Here is an 18,161-nt window from a genome sequence, read left to right on the forward strand (position 1 = left end):
TATCCTTGCCTATATTTAAAAACAGTGATCACTGTTCTTTTTGAAGATTATTTTAAAATGCCATCTTAAGCCATTTTTTCCACTATGAGAACAAACCTCTGATATAAAGAGGTGCTTTAGACTAAGAAAAAACTTAATTATTATAGTTCTTTATAAGTCACCCCCTTAGGGAAATGAGCATACCGGTTTATAACAGGTGAAATGGAACCTATTATCTTGGTCTGTCTCATGTACTTTGGCTAAAGAACACAAGAAGTAAAGTGTTACCAGGGTCTTCTTCAAACCCCCAAATAAAATAAAAACAAAAAAGCCACACTCACAATAAAAGTCCATCTGGGGATTTCCCTGGTGGTTCAGTGGTTAAGAATCCACCTGCCAATGTAGAGGACACGGGTTCGAGCCCTGGTCCAGGAAGATCCCACATGGCGCGGAGCAACTAAGCCCGTGCACCACAACTACTGAGCCCGTGTGCCACAACTACTGAAGGCCGTGTGCCTAGAGCCCGTGCTCCACAACAAGAGAAGCCACCGCAATGAGAAGCCCGCGCACCGCAACGAAGAGTAGCCCTCGCTCGCTGCAACTAGAGAAAGCCCGCGTGCAGCAACGAAAACCCAACACGGCCAAAAATAAATAAATTTATTAAAAAAAATTCCATTGAAGAAAAAAAAGCCCATCTGGTCTTTAAACAAAAACACTGATGATCAAGCCTCCACTTACCCTCCTCAAACAGTCTTAAAGCTCGCTTGATGACATCAAGGTCAACCAAGGAACACACTGTGCTGTGCATTTAAGAGCCTCCTGTCATTATACCAATACATTCAATAAAGACAGGGTTCTTCTTCTTCCCCCAAATAACAAGAGTCTGCAGGATTCCAGAGGTCAAGGCTACTCTTTAACAGTTGGCTCCACAACATATGGAGCCATGTGACTATCTGACTTAGAATCATCTTGGAACTTCTCACTTACCTTAAAGATGATGCTTTTGTACAAAACATTTTTAAACTCTTATTTTAAAATTTCCTACAGCTTCCCCTCACCCCCCAAAGCCTTCAGTTTAAGGTCAAAGCTTTCCCCTCTTAAGAACCTAACTCCTACTCAGTCTCCCTGTAAGAGTTCCTAGGGGAGCCATTCTTTTTTTTTTTTTTTTTTTTTTTTTTGCGGTACGCAGGCCTCTCACTGTTGTGGCCTCTCCCGTTGAGGAGCACAGGCGCCGGACGCGCAGGCTCAGCGGCCATGGCTCACGAGCCCAGCCACTCTGCGGCATGTCGGATCTTCCCGGACCGGGGCACGAACCCACGTCCCCCGCATCGGCAGGTGGACCCTCAACCACTGCGCCACCAGGGAAGCCCAAGGTGAGCCATTCTTTACCCCACAATCCTGGCTGGCTCCCACGACACTCTCCCAAGGGCCCCTTACTTGCACAGTGCAACGGCACCACTAGGTTCTGAGGCTTCAGGACGGAAGGGGCTGCTCTCTGCGTTGTTCACACTGCTTTTCCAGGCCCTGCCATACTGTTGGTACTCAAATATTTATTTAATAAAACCAGTGGATTACGGACTTCTCTGGTGGCAGTGTGGTTAGAAATTCGCCTGCCAATGCAGGGGACACAGGTGCGAGCCCAGGTCTGGGAAGATCCCACATGCCGCGGAGCAACTAAGCCCATGCGCCACAACTACTGAGCCAGCGAGCCAAACTGCTGAAGCCTGCATGCCTAGAGCCTGTGATCCACAACAGGAAAGGCCACCACAGCTAGAGGCCTGCACACCGCAACAAAGAGTAGACCCCCCCACCCCCGCAAGTAGAGAAAACCCGCGTGCAGCAAGGAAGACCCAACACAGCCAAAAATAAATTAATTTTTAAAAAAGTCAAGGGCTTCCCTGGTGGCGCAGTGGTTGAGAATCTGCCAGCCAAACCAGGGGACATGGTTTCGAGCCCTGGTCTGGGAAAATCCCACATGCCACGGAGCAACTAGGCCCATGAGCCACAACTACTGAGCCTGCGTGTCTGGAGCCTGTGCTCCACAACGGGAGAGGCCGCGACCTTGAGAGGCCCGCGCACCGTGATGAAGAGTGGCCCCCGCTTGCCGCAACTAGAGAAAGCCCTCGCACAGAAACGAAGACCCAACACAGCCAAAAATAAATAAATAAATTTTAAAAAAAGTCAAGATTTTTTTTTAAAAAGGTCATATATTAAAAAACAAAAACCAGTGGATTACAGTAGGAGAGTGCAGCCCAATACAGTAGCCACTAGTCACCTGTGGCTTTTGAGTTCCTGATATGTGAATACTGCAACTGACAAACTGACCTTTCAGTATAAGTTAAATAGCCTCACGACTCTAGCCTGTTTTGGGCAAAAGGGCAAGGCTTAAGCTGATTTCTTGAAAAATTAACGGTTGCACATATATATGTTCTTAAAAAGCAATATATTAGTTATTTCATATAAGAACAAATTCCACATACAACTAGCCCAGCTGTACTTCCCAGAAGGAGCAACAGTGCTCTTAGCTGAGTATTTTAAGAGTACTTTATGCACCCTCAAAGAACTCAAATTCCAGATTTTAAGGCACTTTGAAGACCCATGTGTACCTTTCTTTTGGAAAATTTGGCTAAATCTAATTCCTCCACATTCTCCTCATTTGGAACTACGCAGTAATAATTCAGACGTCTTAAATTAACAACTCCTCAAAATGAGATCACAACTCTACAAGGTTCACAGTATGAAGAAGCTTAACGGTTCAATATACTAGCACGTGGCCGACACAAAATGTCTGACTGATGGACCGAAGGGACCACTGAGGTCAAACCTCAACCTTAAAAACCCAGAGCACCGAGTCGAGACGCCCACCCCCCGAGGTCCTCAGGGACAAACGGGGAGGCTACGAGGTGCAGCGACCCGGCACCTCATTTGTGAAGACCTCAGGAATTCAAAACCTCATGCACACAAGGGAAAGCCGGTTGACGAATTCCCACAAGTTGGCAACTTGTTACCCATAGCTCCCTGACTGCACGAAACGCGCCCATCGCCAGCATCGGCTGCCCCAGGGCCAAAAGACGCCACTCACCCGAAGAAGGGGTCTGGCAGAGGCACGGCCTCCCCGCGCGGGGGCCAGGAAACATGGCCCCGCGCCCGGCCACGGGAAGGCGCTCTAGTTCGCGGCGAGGGCCAGGGGAGAAAAGAAAGCCGATTCTTAAACGTCCACCCGCCGCTCACACAGCCGCGGCGGGCGAGTGCCGGCCTGGGTCGGCGGCCCTGAAGCACGTGCGAGGACAGAGGCTGCCCGGCCCGCGAGCCCAGCCGAGGCCCGCCCGTGCCCCCGACGCTCGACCAGGGCGGAGGCGGTCGCCTGGCGTTGCCCTTTTAAGAAGGGGGGAGGGAGACGGCAGCGCGCCCAAGAGATGAGTCGGCGGCGGCCGCAGCGCGCGGCTCCAGCCAGAGCGAGCCAAGCCTGGCGAGGCGGGCACCATACAAGCCGCAGGCTCGGCCCGGGGAGCGGCGGCCCACAGCCACCGCCGGTGCGGACGGGCAGGGCCCGGCTGGCCGAGCCAGCAGGCCGGCTCACGCGGCGGAGGGAGACGAGAGCTCGCCAACATGGCGCTGTGTCGGCCTGTGGCGCGCCCCGGCTGACGCGAGGAGCCGCCGCCGCCGCCCGCCCACACCGAGGGGCCAGCCTCTCAGGCAGGGGCCCCAGGGCTACGCTGCGGCGGCACGGGGGAAGGGAGAAGCCGCCTACGCCACACCGGCGGCCCCGGGCTGAGCAAGGCCCGCCCTGGGAGGCCGGGACTGGGGAAGGCCCGGGGGGCAAAAAGGGAGCGAGAGAAATGCCGGAGAAAGTTTTATTTTTAGGCTTGAAAAATGGCGGGAACCGCATCCTTTTTTCAAACTTGGCCTGGGGAGGGGCGGCGGTTGCGCCACCGACGCCGCCCGAGCTCGCCCCTCCCCCGCTCCGCGCGCGCCAAGCCATGCCCGCTCAAGCCCCCCAGCGCCCGAGGGGACCTCCCGTCCCCCTCAGAGGCCAAGAGCCCCCTATTCGCCCCTCGGCCCCTGCCCTAGCCGGGCCGGCGCCAACCGCGAGGCCTGGCCGGAGGAACCCCCCCACCCCGCCCAAGCCCCTTCCCCGGCCGGCCCGGGGCGCGCGGAGCACGGCCTGGCCCGCAATGGGCCCAGCCCCGGCTGGCCGCGCGGCTCCTCGGCAGGCCAGGCCTCCGCCCGGCCGCGCGTCCCGGGAGGCTGCAAACATGGCTCCCAGCGTTACACAACCCCCTCCTCCCTCCCTTGCCGCCGGCCACACGCACACGCGCTCCTCCCGGAAAGGACCCCGGCGGGTGAGGAGCTCAAAGTTTGCTTTCCCCACCCCACCGCCTTCCCCGGACGGCCGCGGGGGCCCGTGGGCGCCAAAGAGTTAATCCCCGCGCGCTTGCTCCCCCCTCCGCGCTCGCCCGCCTTCCCAGTCCGAGCCCGCGAGCTGCGCTCTTCCCCGCGCCGGGCCGGCGAACCCGCGGTCGGGGCCCCGCAGGTGGCCACCATTACATGCAAGTCATCGGGGGAGAGGGCGCCCGAAGGGGGCTCTGCTTACAGCTGCCGGGGTCCGGTTCCTCAGCTCCAGGTGGATCCTCCTCTTCATGTCCATGTTTCTCTCTTCCCCCCTCTCCAAACTTAACTTTCCGCGGCGGTGGCGGAGGGGGGAGAGGCGTCCCAGCCTGCGCAGCGAGGGCCGTCAGAAGGGGTCTGCTAGTAGCAGAGGCCGGCGGCGCGGTCCCGGGCGGTGGGCGGCGTGCGGGCAGGCGAGCGGAGCCCCCGGAGCCAAGTTACTCACGGGAGCGGAGAGAAACCATGGAGGGAAAAGGGGGCTGGAGCGCAGCGCTGTTCTCACTACCGCCGCCCCCGGCCGTGGCCCCGCACTGCGCTTAAACCGGCGACGCGTCGCGGGTGGCTGCTCGGCTCGACTCGGCCCCGCGCGGCGCCGCTCGGCTCGGCGGCCGCGGTGCACCAAGGACGGGGTGGGGAGAGGCGCGGCGGGAGAGGCGGAGGCTGGGGGGAAAAAGCGCAGCCGGGTGGACGGGAGTGACTTACTCCCGCCCTCAGATCGCACGTGGGGGTGGCTGATGTAAGACCCGCCTCGGGAGCTTCCACGCCCGCAGCTAAGCTGAGACCCCGGGGTCCCTCCTCGACGCGCCCGGAGACGGGTCTCCAGACCGCGCTTGGACGTTTGCCGGGAGGGATGAGGGGGGGACTTTACAGCCTGGCTGAGGGGGTACCTAAGGCCAAGTCCTTCCGCGGAGGCTCGGCCTGGCCCTCCCGACACCCGCGAAGGCGGGAGACTTGTAGAGAGCGCGGGACGAGGGCTTTCGGGTTCACCTCCCGCTCCTCCGCACCGTGTGGGGCCAACAGCACGAGCCCCGCGTCCCCTTGACCGTGTGGGGCTGGAAGTGCTGCGAGGATCCTCGTCGGGGGCAGAATCGCGGCGGGCCCGCGTTCTACCGCGTGGCACCGGGCGGAGTCGGCCTTTGTGGCCGGCGGGGACACGGCAGACGCGGCCGCTTGCCCAAGCCACAGGGGAGCCGAGCATCCCCAAGTCCGGGAGAATCTCCCTGGGTTTTCTAACATTTAAATATAGGCTAGCGAAGGCAGCAATTAGCATCTCTAATGGGGCCTCGGAGTTTACAGTTTCTTCGAAGACTTTTATCTCGTTTATTTTTAAGGGCACCCCTGTGAGGTGTGTGGATTCTAGATGGTCTCCATTTCGGGGATTGGCAGGTAGCCTTTGTAATGGGCTGGCTCAGAGAGCTCCCTGAGAGACAGGGTTAGAGCACTAAGTCGGCTTTGCAGACTTCAGAGAAATAATGTTACATTCAGCTTAAAATAAGTAAATACGTCACGTGTCAAATCAGATACCATCTTAATTCTAGTATGGACAAGAGGCTCCAAGATTGAGAACAATTTATGAAGAGAGAAAAACTTACAATTCTATGCATTAACCTAAGGTTTTCTTCAAGTTAAGAAAGACTGCACTCTTCCATTTCACCTAAGTTCATTTAGTGGCAAACAAAACTACCTATATCAATTTTTAAAATATCAGATGCATTAAAATGTCAAAACAAAAAAGTTTTAGAAGGATTATGGAAAAAGGCAAAAAAGAACCTTTCTAGTATGTTGTTTCCTGAGTCTTGTATTTAAAAGGTTAGTCTCAGCAGTCATCTCTGTGACGGGAAAATGATGAGGGAAGTGCTCTTCGGGATGTTACACTAGGTCTGTAACTGTAAGGTTATGAGAACCGCAGGGCCATGAGATGAAGGCTTTTACAAAAAAACTAGCAAATTAGTTCCATGAGCTAACAAGCAATGATTGAGCATCCACTTTTAGGGCTTAATACGTTCTTTCTAATTTAATGCTCAGACGACCCTGTGAAGTAGATTGTATTTTAGTCGTTTTACAGATGAGGAACTGAAGCTGTGTGGCCAACAAGAGGTGGAGCTAGGGTTTAAACCCAGATGGGTCTGACTCCAAGGCCTGTGTCTCTTCTGCTACACTATCGGTCTGTGTGGAATGAAATCGTAGCATGGGGGTCTGCTTTGAAACAGTAGGTTGGGAACAATTGTAGAGAGGCTTTAATACCAAACAGAGGCTGCAGGCGCCATCTTGTAGGTAAAGGGGAGATGCTGAAGGAGACTGGGCCGTGGTAGCTCTGTGCTAGAGAAAGTGGGAACCTGGTGGCTTGTGGGGGAGGTGATATCAATCCTTAGGGAGAAAGAGGGCAGAATCTTGGGATCCTGTCCTCTCTTTATGACCAACTCAACGGTATGAGAACTCACAAGATGTGTGTTTTATAAGATTAAGCTACAAAGTAATTAATAAACATAGCCACAATGTGCAGCAAATAAAAAGAAAGCAAAAGAGCCAGAAGAGAGACTACAGACCCGGCACTGTCCCTTCTGACACAGCCGGTGCTGGCATGCACCTCTGTGAACAAAGAGCATGTGTTCCAGTGACATGCTTCTTTGTCAGGGGCTTCACTGCCAAAGGCATAAATAACACAGGCAGAACAGGGTGTGTCTCACTGCCCTGCCAACATCTTCCACTGGACTGTCAGTCCACAGGCCTGAAGGGGCTGTTGTCACAACTGTCCTGGTTGTGAATATTGCTGTACTTAACATCATTCTGTGTATGCATCTGGGTGTGAGAAAGAAGTAGAATATTGAACTGTATCTAAGCTGCAATCATTATCATGATTTTGGATTTATGGATTTGAAGGACTGGAAGGGAATAAGGAAAAGCGAAAACATCTTAGTTTGTGAGGGAGTCTGAACTATGGGTAAATCTCTTTTACTTCCATTGATGTTAATGTTTACCTAATAAGTAATACAGATATCAAACAATGCCTGGTTTTGGCACTCCTTTGACCCTTAAAACTGCTTGTTAATCAGAATGTGTGTATTCCAGTAAGCTCCAAAATGTCTGAGAACACTCGGAGCTAGTTTGTAACTCCTTGGATCTGCTCTCCACCCCACTGCCTCAGCAACGTCATCAGATGATCAGAGCCTTCCACAAACTTTGTGTCTGTGAACAGACTTCAGCAAATCTGAAGATGAAACAGGCCCACTCAGGCATTGGCTTAACTGGTCTTGAAACCAGTTTACCAGAATCGGCACCTTTTCTCTTTAAGAAAGACAGTCTATGAAGGTGATGCATAAGATGGGGTGAAGAAATCATTACTCTAAATATTAAACACTTCCATTCTTTCCCTCCTCTCCCATACACATTTGCATACACTGGTAAATCCGTCCGCTGAGTCTCCACAGTATGGTCTGTGTGCCTGTTATAGCAGCTAGGCAACACGTGGGAGTTGTTGAAGGATCTAAATTCTCAGCGAGACTGAGCTCATACAAATATTTCTGGATGATATGAATGGAGAGCAGGAGCCTGGGGCCATCTTTAGAACATAGGTGCCCTGCAAATGTGTTATGTTGAAATAATGTCACGTGTACTCAAAAATATTACCTAGAAACAGCTGAGACACTGAGACAAACGGAGAGAGGAAGGCAAGTAGTTGGGTGAAAATGGGTTAAGGAATAAGATCCTGTTAGTCACCAGATGGTAAAAAAAAAAAATGAAGAGGGGAAAGTGTCAGGTGTGCAGGCAGCTGCAGGTCCAGTAAGGGGCCCCTGCCAAGACAGCCAGATTCCGTTCTGCTCTCTGAAACAGCTGTAGGTGCGTGGCCTTCCTGGGGCAGCAAGGAAGAGCTATGACCACCAAGAGTCGGGTTTAACATTTATTAAACACTATCCTTATGCAAAGTACTGTGCTTGGGACTTTTGTGTACATTGCATCTCAGTTAATCCTGGCACCAGCTCGCGGGGACAAGACTATAATTCCCTTTTATTGTTTAGGAAACAGGCTTAGCAAAGCCAAGTAGAACTCACATAGCTAGTAAGAACCTGGATTTCTCTGTCATTAAAATCTCACTGTAATTCATTCTCATTACTTTGATCCACTAGTCTTCACAACTGCTTCTGAAAACTTTGATCCACTAGTCCTCACAACTGCTTCTGAAAAGCCTTTTTGTTTTCTCTGCTTTAAGAAGATTTACATGCTCAAGGAGGGGGTGCAGAGGAAGTTAAAAAAAAGAAAAAACTAAAGAAAATATTAAATTTTAAAATTAGATTCCTACTATTGAAACATATCCACCATTAAGGTGTATATCCTTGCAGCTTTTTTTTTTTCTATATTATACATAGTTTTTAAGAAAACAATATTGGGGGGACTTCGCTGGCAGTCCAGGGGTTAAGACTCTGCGCTTCCACTGCAGGGGGCGCGGGTTCCATCCCTGGTTGGCGAACTAAGACCCGCATGCCACGTGACGCAGCCACAAAATTTAAAAAGAAAATTATGTTTCACGATTAAAAAAAAACAATATTGGGATCAGATTGAAGATTTTTGCTTGAAACTTGTTTTTCCAGCTAACACTATGGTAAGTAATGAGTTAATACTCATGACAATTATGAGTGTTAACTTTGCTCAATATTTTTCCCTTTTTAGAGATGGACTCTAGTAATGTGGGAATCCACTCCATCACTTACAGGCTGTGTGCTTTGGGACAAACCACATAACCTCTAGGAGCCTCAGGCTGCTTATTTTGGGGGACTGTTATGAGGATTAGACATGATCCTGTGGGTGAAGCTCCTACCTGGCGCTGTGCCTAGCACTGTCTCTGTGCCCCAGTCACAGTTGCTGCAAGGCAGAGTCCCTCCCTTCTAAGCAGAGGCCCAGAGCTTGCTAGCCTCCTCAGGGGTTATCGAAGTTCTGCTGTGGCCATTAGTCTTCCACTTCTGCTCCATGCCCTTCATCTCCTGTAGTTACCTTGCCCTTTTGGCTGAGGTATGGGCTCACCTCAAACCAATGTAAGTTGTTTTATTTATTTATTTATTTATTTATTTATTTATTTATTGGTTGCACAGAGTTGCTGGCGGGATCTTAGTTCCCCGACCAGGGATTGAACCCAGGCCACCACAGTGAAAGTGCTGAGTCCTAACCACTGGACCGCCAGGGAATTCTCTAATCAATGTAAGTTTTGACTTTCAAAAAGGGTGGACTCATTTTCTGTTTCATGCAGGACTTGGTCTCTCTTGAGTAACTGAGAACATACTCCTGGAAAATATCTGTGTGGCCCCGCGGTGTTGGACATCCCTCTCCTCCATAATTAGCCAGCATCCCCGCCATCTGGACTCACTCATACCTCACAGGGATTTCCTTGTCCACACAGAACTAAGATTGATCCAAGAGCCCTGCTCCCACTGACCGAACTCTACCATCTGTTCTCAAGCTTGCTTTGCCAGCTCCTGCCCAGCCAGGGGCCCCTCAGTGGGCATGCAAGGTGGTTTGTGTGCACCCTAATTTGCTAGTCTCTTATTTTGGTAAAGGCCCAAAGTCCCAAATACCCTCACACTCTGCTTCTTCCTTGAAAAGCAGGGCAGCCGGTTTCCTGATTTCTTTATGTTTATTTATGCACGTACTACAGAAAACTTGGAAACTATACTTAACCAGAAAAAAAAAAAAGAAAAAGAAGAAGAAAGAAAAAGAAAAGAAAAATCTCAGTTCAGAGCTAAACACTGCTCACGTTTTGGTGTCTATTCTTCCAGTCTTTTCTCTACACACATATGGCACTTTCTCAAGTCTCAGATTGCCAGAAGCCTCATCTCATTAATAACAGCTTTTCAGGCAGGCCGGGAGGGGGGAACCACTACATTAAATATTCATATTGATTGTAAGAGACATTTTTATTTCAGAAATAGTAAGTGGTGGAAAAAAAGTATCACAGTACCTAGGAAATATGGTGTCTATTACATTAAAAAATTTTTAAGTGGGATACTATAACCTGCTTTTTTCAGTTAACATATTATGAAAATATTTCCATACCATTGAATAGTCTTTTACAATATATATTCCTTGAGGACATTCTTCTACAAAATGAAAATAGCTTTTCTTTTTCTGACTATAAAGACAATATATATTCATGTAGCAAATACATAAAATGCACCAAAAGTATAAAGAAGAAAATACAAGCCAGCCAAAATCCCATTACCTAGCAGCAACCACTGTTAACATTTTTGTTAACAGTGAGCTATTTCTATGAATGTAGATGCATAAGTAAAATATATTATAAAGTGGAATACTACTATAAAGAGCACTTTGTAACATGCTTTTATTTTTCACTTAGCAGTAGGTCACAGGAATTGCTCCAAGTCAATAAATCATTTCATCATTTTTAAAGTCTGCATCATATTTCAGTGTACAGATGAAATGATAGCACAATTTATTCACCTAGTCTTCTACTGATAGACATTTAGGTTACTTCCAGTTGTTCACCATTATACGTAACATCTTCCTTGAAATAAATGCCTAGAAGTACAACTCCTGAATCAGAGTACATATTTTTCAAATCGGATATACATGGCAAATTGCCCTTCAGATGCTGTTCCTCTTTTATGCTCCCATTAGCAGTGTGTAAGACTTCCCCTCAGTCTTGCCTAAACTGGGTATTATCTTTTAAAAATCTTTGTCAATCATTTTTCAACTAATGTCAAGGTTGAAAACCTAAGGGTGCCAAGACAATTCAATGTGAAAGAATAGTCTTTTAAACAAAATGTGCTTGGACTCATATAGCCATATGCAAAAGAAAGACATTGAACCTCTGCCTCACACCATATATAAAAATTAACTCAAAATGGACCATAGACTTAAATACAAGAGCTGGAACTATAAGACTCAGGAAACCTAGGAGTAAATCTTCATGACCTTGTATTAGGCAAAGCTTTCTTAGATATGACACCAAAAGCACAAGAAGCCAAAGAAGAAAGAGATAAATTGGACTTAATCAAAATTTAAAACTTTTGTGCTTCAAATGATACCATCAAGAAAGTGAAAAGACAATGCATGGAATGAGAGAAAATATTTGTGAATCATATATCTAATAAGGGACTTGTATCCAGAATAGATAAAGAACTATTAGAGCTCAACAACAAAAAGACAAATAACCCAATTAAAAATGGGCAGAGAATTTGAATAGACATTTCTCCAAAGAAGATATACAAATGGCCAATAAGCACAAAAAGAAGCTTAATGTTATTAGGCATTTGGGAAATGATAATCAAAACCACAATGAGATACCACTTTGCACTTACTAGGATGTCTATAATTAAAATGATGGACAACAAGTGTTGGTGAGGATGTGGAAAAATTGGAACCCTTGTGCATTGCTTGTGAGAATGTAAAATGGTGCAGCTGCTGTGGAAAACAGCTTGGCAGTTCCTCAAAAAGTTAAACATAGAGCCAGCAGTTTCACTGTTAGTTATATACCCAAGAGAATAAAAATGTATGTCCATATGAAATTTGTACATGAATGTTTATAGCAGCATTATTCATAATTGTCATAAATTGGAAACAACCGAAATGTCCATAAACTGGACATTTTGGTTGTTTATCCATAACAGAATAGATAAACAAAATGTAGTATATACATACAATGGAATTTTTTTCAGACATGAGAAGGAATAAAGTACTGATACGTGCTTCAACATGGATGAACCTTAAAAATATTATGTTAGCTGAAAGAAGTCAGGCAAGATGACCACATAGTGTATGACTCCATTTATATGGAATGTCTAAAAAAAGCAAATCCATAGAGACAAAATAGATTAGTGGTCGCCAAGGGCTGGGAGTAATAGGGAGTGACTTCTAATGAGTATGGGGTTTCTTTTTGGGATAACAGGAATGCTCTGGAATTTGATAGTAGTGATGGTTGCACAACTCTCTGAACATACTAAAAACTACTGAATTGTACACTTTAGAAGTGAACTTTATGGTAACTGAGTTACATCTCAATAAAACTGTAAAAAATGTTTATCAATTAGGTAAGATGACAATGATATCTCTAATTTGTACTTGTTTATATAACTAATGGGGCTGAATATTTTTTCAGGTATTTATAAGGAATTTGTTTTCCTTTATAAGTTACCTGTTTATGTCCTGTTGGTATTTTAAAATTATTTATTAATAAGTGCTCTGTATATATTAAGAATATTAACCCTTAGTCTGACATTCATGTTCAAACTATTTTCCCCACTTGTTGTTTGCCTTTAAAATTTTATTTATGTATGTATATATACATACACAAACACACATACAGGGGAGGGTGATGAAGAAAAATTTCAAATTTTTATTTAGGATAAAATTGATCTTTATGTTTATTGCTCTCATATCATGAGAGCCTTCCCCACCCCAAGACTATATCAATATTCACCTATATTTTCATCTGATACTTCTGGTTTCATTTTTATGTGAAATCGATAATCTATATAGATTAATATTTTAATGTATGCCTTGAAGTAAAGGTTTAATTTTCTTTATTTTTAATGGTTAGCTACTTGTCCCAACACCATGTGTTAAGTAATCATCTTTCCCCCAATGAACATGAAATGAGACCCTTAACACATACTAAGTTCTTACATATTCTTAAGTCTATTTCTGGACCTCCTTCTCTGTTCACTTATTTTTCTATCTCACCAGTACCCCTCTGGGAGAGTTTAGCAAATGGAAAGCCAGTGGACAAATGACAGAAGACCAGAAGTTTATTCTCTGGAGACATGGGCTCAGAGCGGCACTGGACTTGGGGACACCAGGCCCAGGTGAGAGTGCATCTCCATTAACCATGTAGGTAAGTAGAGAACATACCTTTCAGAATGCACAGTGCCACCACTAGTCCTATGCTACCCTCCATATTATCTCCCTCCCTATTTATTATCATTCTTCCCCGGAAGAATACACAGTTGACCCTTGTTTTTTTGGCCTCACTATGCGGCGTGTGGGATCTTAGTTCCCTGACCAGGGGTTGAAACTGTGCCCCCTGCAGTGGAAGTGTGGAGTCTTAACCACTGGACAGCCAGGGAAATCCCCATGCTTGACCCTTGAACAATGCAGGTTCGTACTGTGGGGGACCACTTATACGTGAATTTTTTTCAATAACTACAAATTACAGTCCTATACAATATAAGGTTCATTGAATCTGTGGATGCAGATTGGATGTGGAGGGCCAACTGTAAAGTTATACATGGATTTTCAACTTCAGGGAGGATTGGCAACCCTAACCCTTGTGTTGTTCAAGAGTCAGCTGTACCATCAGTCAAGATGTAAAATGATATCAGAAGGATTTCTGGTTAGTCATGATGGATTTAACTCATATGCTTATCTCCACATCCTCCCAAATCCTTAAAAGGATTTAAAGATAAAGTTGAGGAAATTTTCCCAGAAAGTAGAACAAAAAGGTAATGAAATATACTAAATGACAAATAAAATCAAAGGATCAGTCCCGGAGGTCCAATATCCGACTAATCAGAGTTCAAGAAAGAGAGAAAAAATAAAATGGAGGGAATTAAGTGGAAGTCTACATCCCAAATGGCGAGATACCCCTCCAACTCCCCTTTCCCCACTTAGTTCCAGAATGCTAATAGCTAATCTCCAAAGGCAGGAGATTGGAGGATTCTTTTCTGAGGAAAGTGACTGGTTTATTTTTTATTTTTTTAAAATATTTATTTTTGGCTGCGTTGGGTCTTCGTTGCTGTGCGTGGGCTTTCTCTAGTTGCGGTGAGCAGGGGCTACTTTTCGTTGATGTGCACGGGCTTCTCATTGCGGTGGCTTCTCTTGTTGCAGAGCACGGGCTCTAGGCACGCAGGCTTCAGTAGTTGTGGCTCGCAGGCTCTAGAGCGCAGGCTTAGTAATTGTGGTGCATGAGCTTAGTTGCTCCGCGGCATGTGGGATATTCCCGGCCCAGGGATTGAACCCATGTCCCCTGCATTGGCAGGCGGATTCTTAACCACTGTGCCACGAGGGAAGTCCAAAGTGACTGGTTTAAGAGTGAACATCTAAGATAACCAAATTTCTTTTATTTTAGCTATAATTTCCAAGGGCACTTTTTTGTCTCTATAATTATTCATTTTTCATAGCATCCTGTTTTTATTTCATTGATGTAACATCTCTTCTCTTTGAGAAGATAAAGTTTTATTCTGATATCTGAATTGTCTCCATTTTCTCCAAGTTCCTTTTTACTAACTCAGATTTCTGGCTCTAGTGTTAGAGTCTGTTAACCCAAAACAATAAAACAGCAAAACGAGTTTATTTGGGAGCAGCAAAGAATTGCACCTCAGGACACACAACTAGGTGAACCACATGCAAGTCTAGTTAAGAAAAAGAAAGGAGACGCTTTTATAGAGAAGGGGAAATTGGGAGTGGCTGTTAAAAACAAAAAGTCCATTGGAGGAAACTGGGACTTTGAAGTATAGTGGCCTTTCACTGGCTGAGCTGTTGCCAGGCAAGGAGAAATCTTTCTTCCTCCCAAGGTGGTATAGTAGTGTCACTTCTTGCTAGAGATGCAAGGTAGGTCTCTACCTGTCAGGATCTCTATGGATGTTGCGTGGTATGTACATGAGAGCTCCCCCTCGGGCCTCCCAGCTCCATTTTAGTGAGGCTTCCTTTTGTTAATTTTCACAAGTCTTTCCTGAGTATCTGACCATCCTTGAATGTCCGTTCATATTTACGAGAGAGGGGCTAAACAGATGACTGGAAGCGCTGATGTACTGATAGGTCTTAGAAACTTGTGGGTATCACTCCATGGTGATCAGGAAGCAAGCAGGCATTTCCATTGAGAGACCTCCAAATGCCAGTATTTTCAGTACCTACGGCTGTAAAGGATGAAATTATCAAGCAATAATACAACACAATTCCTTTGGATTTCCAGGTTGAAATGGCCCATCAAGGCATATTATAATGAAAATCAGAAAACCAGAGATCCTGAAAGTGTCCTAAGAGAGAAAAAAGTCATAATGAGGGCTTCTCTGGTGGCGCAGTGGTTGAGAGTCCGCCTGCCGATGCAAGGGACATGGGTTTGTGCCCCGGTCCGGGAAGATCCCACATGCCGCGGAGCGGCTGTGCCCGTGAGCCGTGGCCGCTGAGCCTGTGCGTCCGGAGCCTGTGCTCCGCAACGGGAGAGGCCACGACAGTGAGAGGCCCGCGTACCGCAAAAAAAAAAAAAAAAAAAAAAAAAGTCATAATGAAAGAATCAAAAATCAAAATGATGTGAGACTTAATAGACCACGGGGAACTAGGAGACAGTGGAGGTGATGGCTTCTGAGGAAAAGGATCCTCCTCTTAGAACCTAACACACAGCCAAACTGTCATTCAAGAGTGAGAGAAGAATAAAAATATTTTCAGACATTCAAGATCTCAAAATATTAACCCTCCACGCACCCTTTCTCAGGAAGCTACTGGAGGATACCCTCCCTTAAGGGTAGCTGTAGTGGGCCTCAAGGACAACCCAATACAGATGGAAACAGAGGACAAGGGCTCCAGGAGGTATGCTGGAAAATAAACATGAAGATTACCTCCTGTGCAGCCGCATTGAGAGGTGACTTTGCAGCTTTGACAGAGAAATGAAAACAATAAAAAGAGGTCATTCTTAACTCCAGGAAAAATAAAAAGTTGTACAAGAAATATAATTACAATATGTTATATGGCTCATCTGTAAACATTATGTAGTCACATAACATAAATAACCAACACTGAAAGGAGGTGGGAAGTCAAAGCTGTGTGGGAGTGAGGACCTGAGAGCTAAATCCTTATTTTTCATAGTAGGAAGTCAATATTTAATGTTCAAAAAACATTGGATGTAATATAACCACATTATTTATATAAAAGAAGGCAGACACCAGAGACGACAGCTAAAAGAATTGAAGTTGCTGTCTCTGGAGAAGAGGGAGGAAAGTGGGAGGGGCCAGGCAGGAGCATGCTGTTTTGGTAACAAGCTCCGTAGTAGTCTATTTCTGCGTTTAAAACGCTCTACTTGTATTACTCGGAAACAAATGAAATTTAAATCAAAAAGCTTGCGAGCTGTTAGAGGTGGCCCCTGACAGTGGATGTGGATGCTGGGAAAAGGTGTTCTGCCTGCCTGAGATCTATTCCGAAAGGGCTGGAGGTCCCCAGAGCCCAGAGGACAGACGGTGTGGGAGGGGCCAAGGGCCTTCACGCCTTTTCTGGGGCACTCTGCTCCTGGGATGGATGTGGGTGTGATAGGGGCTCAAAATTGGGTTGGATTTTCTTCATACAGCTGCAACGTGCACTTTATAAGGGTAGAGATGTTGCCAAGACTCTGACATTACATTTCTGTCAGATTTTGTACAGTGTTGGGGGATTCCTAATTTCCCGATGTCTTCAAATGTGTTTTATTTTTTTAACATCTTTATTGGAGTATAATTGCTTTACAATGGTGTGTTAGTTTCTGCTTTATAACAAAGTGAATCAGCTATACATATATCCCCATATCTCTTCCCTCTTGCGCCTCCCTCCCTCCCACCCCTCTCATGTGTTTTAGAGAGAAGTTGAGAGAGTGCAGGGGGCCACTCAGAAGCCACTGTGTTTGGACATCTGGGTTCTTCTTTCTACAACAGCCTGAGCAGGTCGGCCTCCCTCTCACTCTCTTTTTCTCCTCTCTCTTTCTCTCTCTTTTAAATTGAGGAATAATTATAGTAAAATGCACAGATGTTAAGCATATAGTTGGTGAGTTTTAACAAAGGTGTTCACCAACACCCCATTCAAGATAGAAAGCATTGCTATCTCATCCCCCTGTATCCCTTCCAGTGCCCCATCAGAGGCAACACTTGTTCTAAATTATATCCCCAAGAGACGATTTTGCGCGTTCTTGGACTTCGTATGAAAGAAATCATACACCTGTACTCTCGTGTGTCCGACTTCTTTCCCTCAACATATTTTTGAGATTCATCTGGGTTGTTGAATGCATCAGTAACTCATTTCTTTTTATTGATGAGTATGATTCCAGTGTATGAATAACATGGCTATTTATTCATTTTCTTAACAAGTCTCTTCTTTCTCAAGACCGGCCTTGTTTCTGAGCTGGAGCAAGACTTCTTTACATGACCCTTTTTACTAACACACTAATGAGGTTGTTTCCACTGAGTGGAGTTGAAAGATTAAAATTTAGGCTTTATGAAGGACCAGCATCATTTACCCACATGTTATAAATGGAAATTGGATGTAATACATGCTCATTTAGGTTGAAGCTATTTGTGCACCAGGAGACCAATTAAAAGCCTGTGACAATAACCCAATGTGAGGTAACTGAAGTTTGCACCAGAGTTTTTGCTGTGAAAAGAGAAAAGGAGGAACAGATGGGATAAATATTTCACAGGAAAAGTTGACAGGGCTTTGTGACAGATTAGGTGTATGGGATGAAGGGGCAGGATGAAACAAATGCTATTTCCGGGTGGACATCTGCCTGGTGGGTCCCTCTTCTCTTTCACCTTGGGCCAGTCACTCCTTCTGCAAGCTCTGTCCTGTTGGGAATTTTAAGGAGCTCTGATTCAGTGGCTCAGCCTGCCTTCCATGCCCACTTGTACCTTTTATATACACCTCGCAGCTATTGAAAGGCATAGTGAAATTGCGGAAAGAACACTGAGTTTGGACTTGGTTAGTCTATCATTCTTTCACTTGCTTAGGCTCCCTAAGTCTCAGTTTCCTCATAGGTGAAATGAAGGTGAGTAAATATCCCCACCCTACCAGATCGTTTTGAGAATCAACGGAAGTGACTTCAAATTTCTTATAAT

At 46.1% G+C, this 18,161-nt stretch overlaps 2 protein-coding genes across 10 annotated transcripts in view; one reads left to right on the plus strand and one right to left on the minus strand.

The window, feature by feature from the left end:
* ANP32B (acidic nuclear phosphoprotein 32 family member B) overlaps positions 1-4,942 on the minus strand; it is a 27,146-nt gene extending 22,204 nt beyond the window's left edge. Inside the window, exon 1 of one of the 2 annotated variants that reach the window (XR_004033712.2) lies at positions 3,062-4,028. Coding sequence is in view for 1 of the 2 variants with exons in the window: in XM_030829808.3 (XP_030685668.1) it covers positions 4,574-4,627 (54 nt within the window). In the remaining variant the exon portion in view is untranslated. Of the gene's footprint in view, positions 1-3,061; positions 4,029-4,573 lie in introns of those variants that run through there. The other variant, XM_030829808.3, reaches the window with a different exon arrangement.
* The window catches only part of HEMGN (hemogen), a 43,065-nt gene continuing 29,480 nt past the window's right edge, over positions 4,577-18,161 (plus strand). For 2 of the 8 annotated variants that reach the window (XM_060300715.1, XM_060300714.1), the window contains exons 1-3: positions 4,577-9,558; positions 13,060-13,207; positions 16,913-16,997. Coding sequence is in view for 4 of the 8 variants with exons in the window: in XM_060300712.1 (XP_060156695.1) it covers positions 13,084-13,178 (95 nt within the window). In the remaining 4 variants the exon portion in view is untranslated. The remainder of the gene's footprint in view (positions 9,559-13,059; positions 13,208-16,912; positions 16,998-18,161) is intronic. The other 6 variants (XM_060300711.1, XM_030829806.2, XM_060300716.1 and 3 more) reach the window with 5 other exon arrangements.

Source organism: Globicephala melas, chromosome 6 (assembly GCF_963455315.2).
Source record: "Globicephala melas chromosome 6, mGloMel1.2, whole genome shotgun sequence".
In the NCBI taxonomy this organism is placed as follows: domain Eukaryota; kingdom Metazoa; phylum Chordata; class Mammalia; order Artiodactyla; family Delphinidae; genus Globicephala; species Globicephala melas.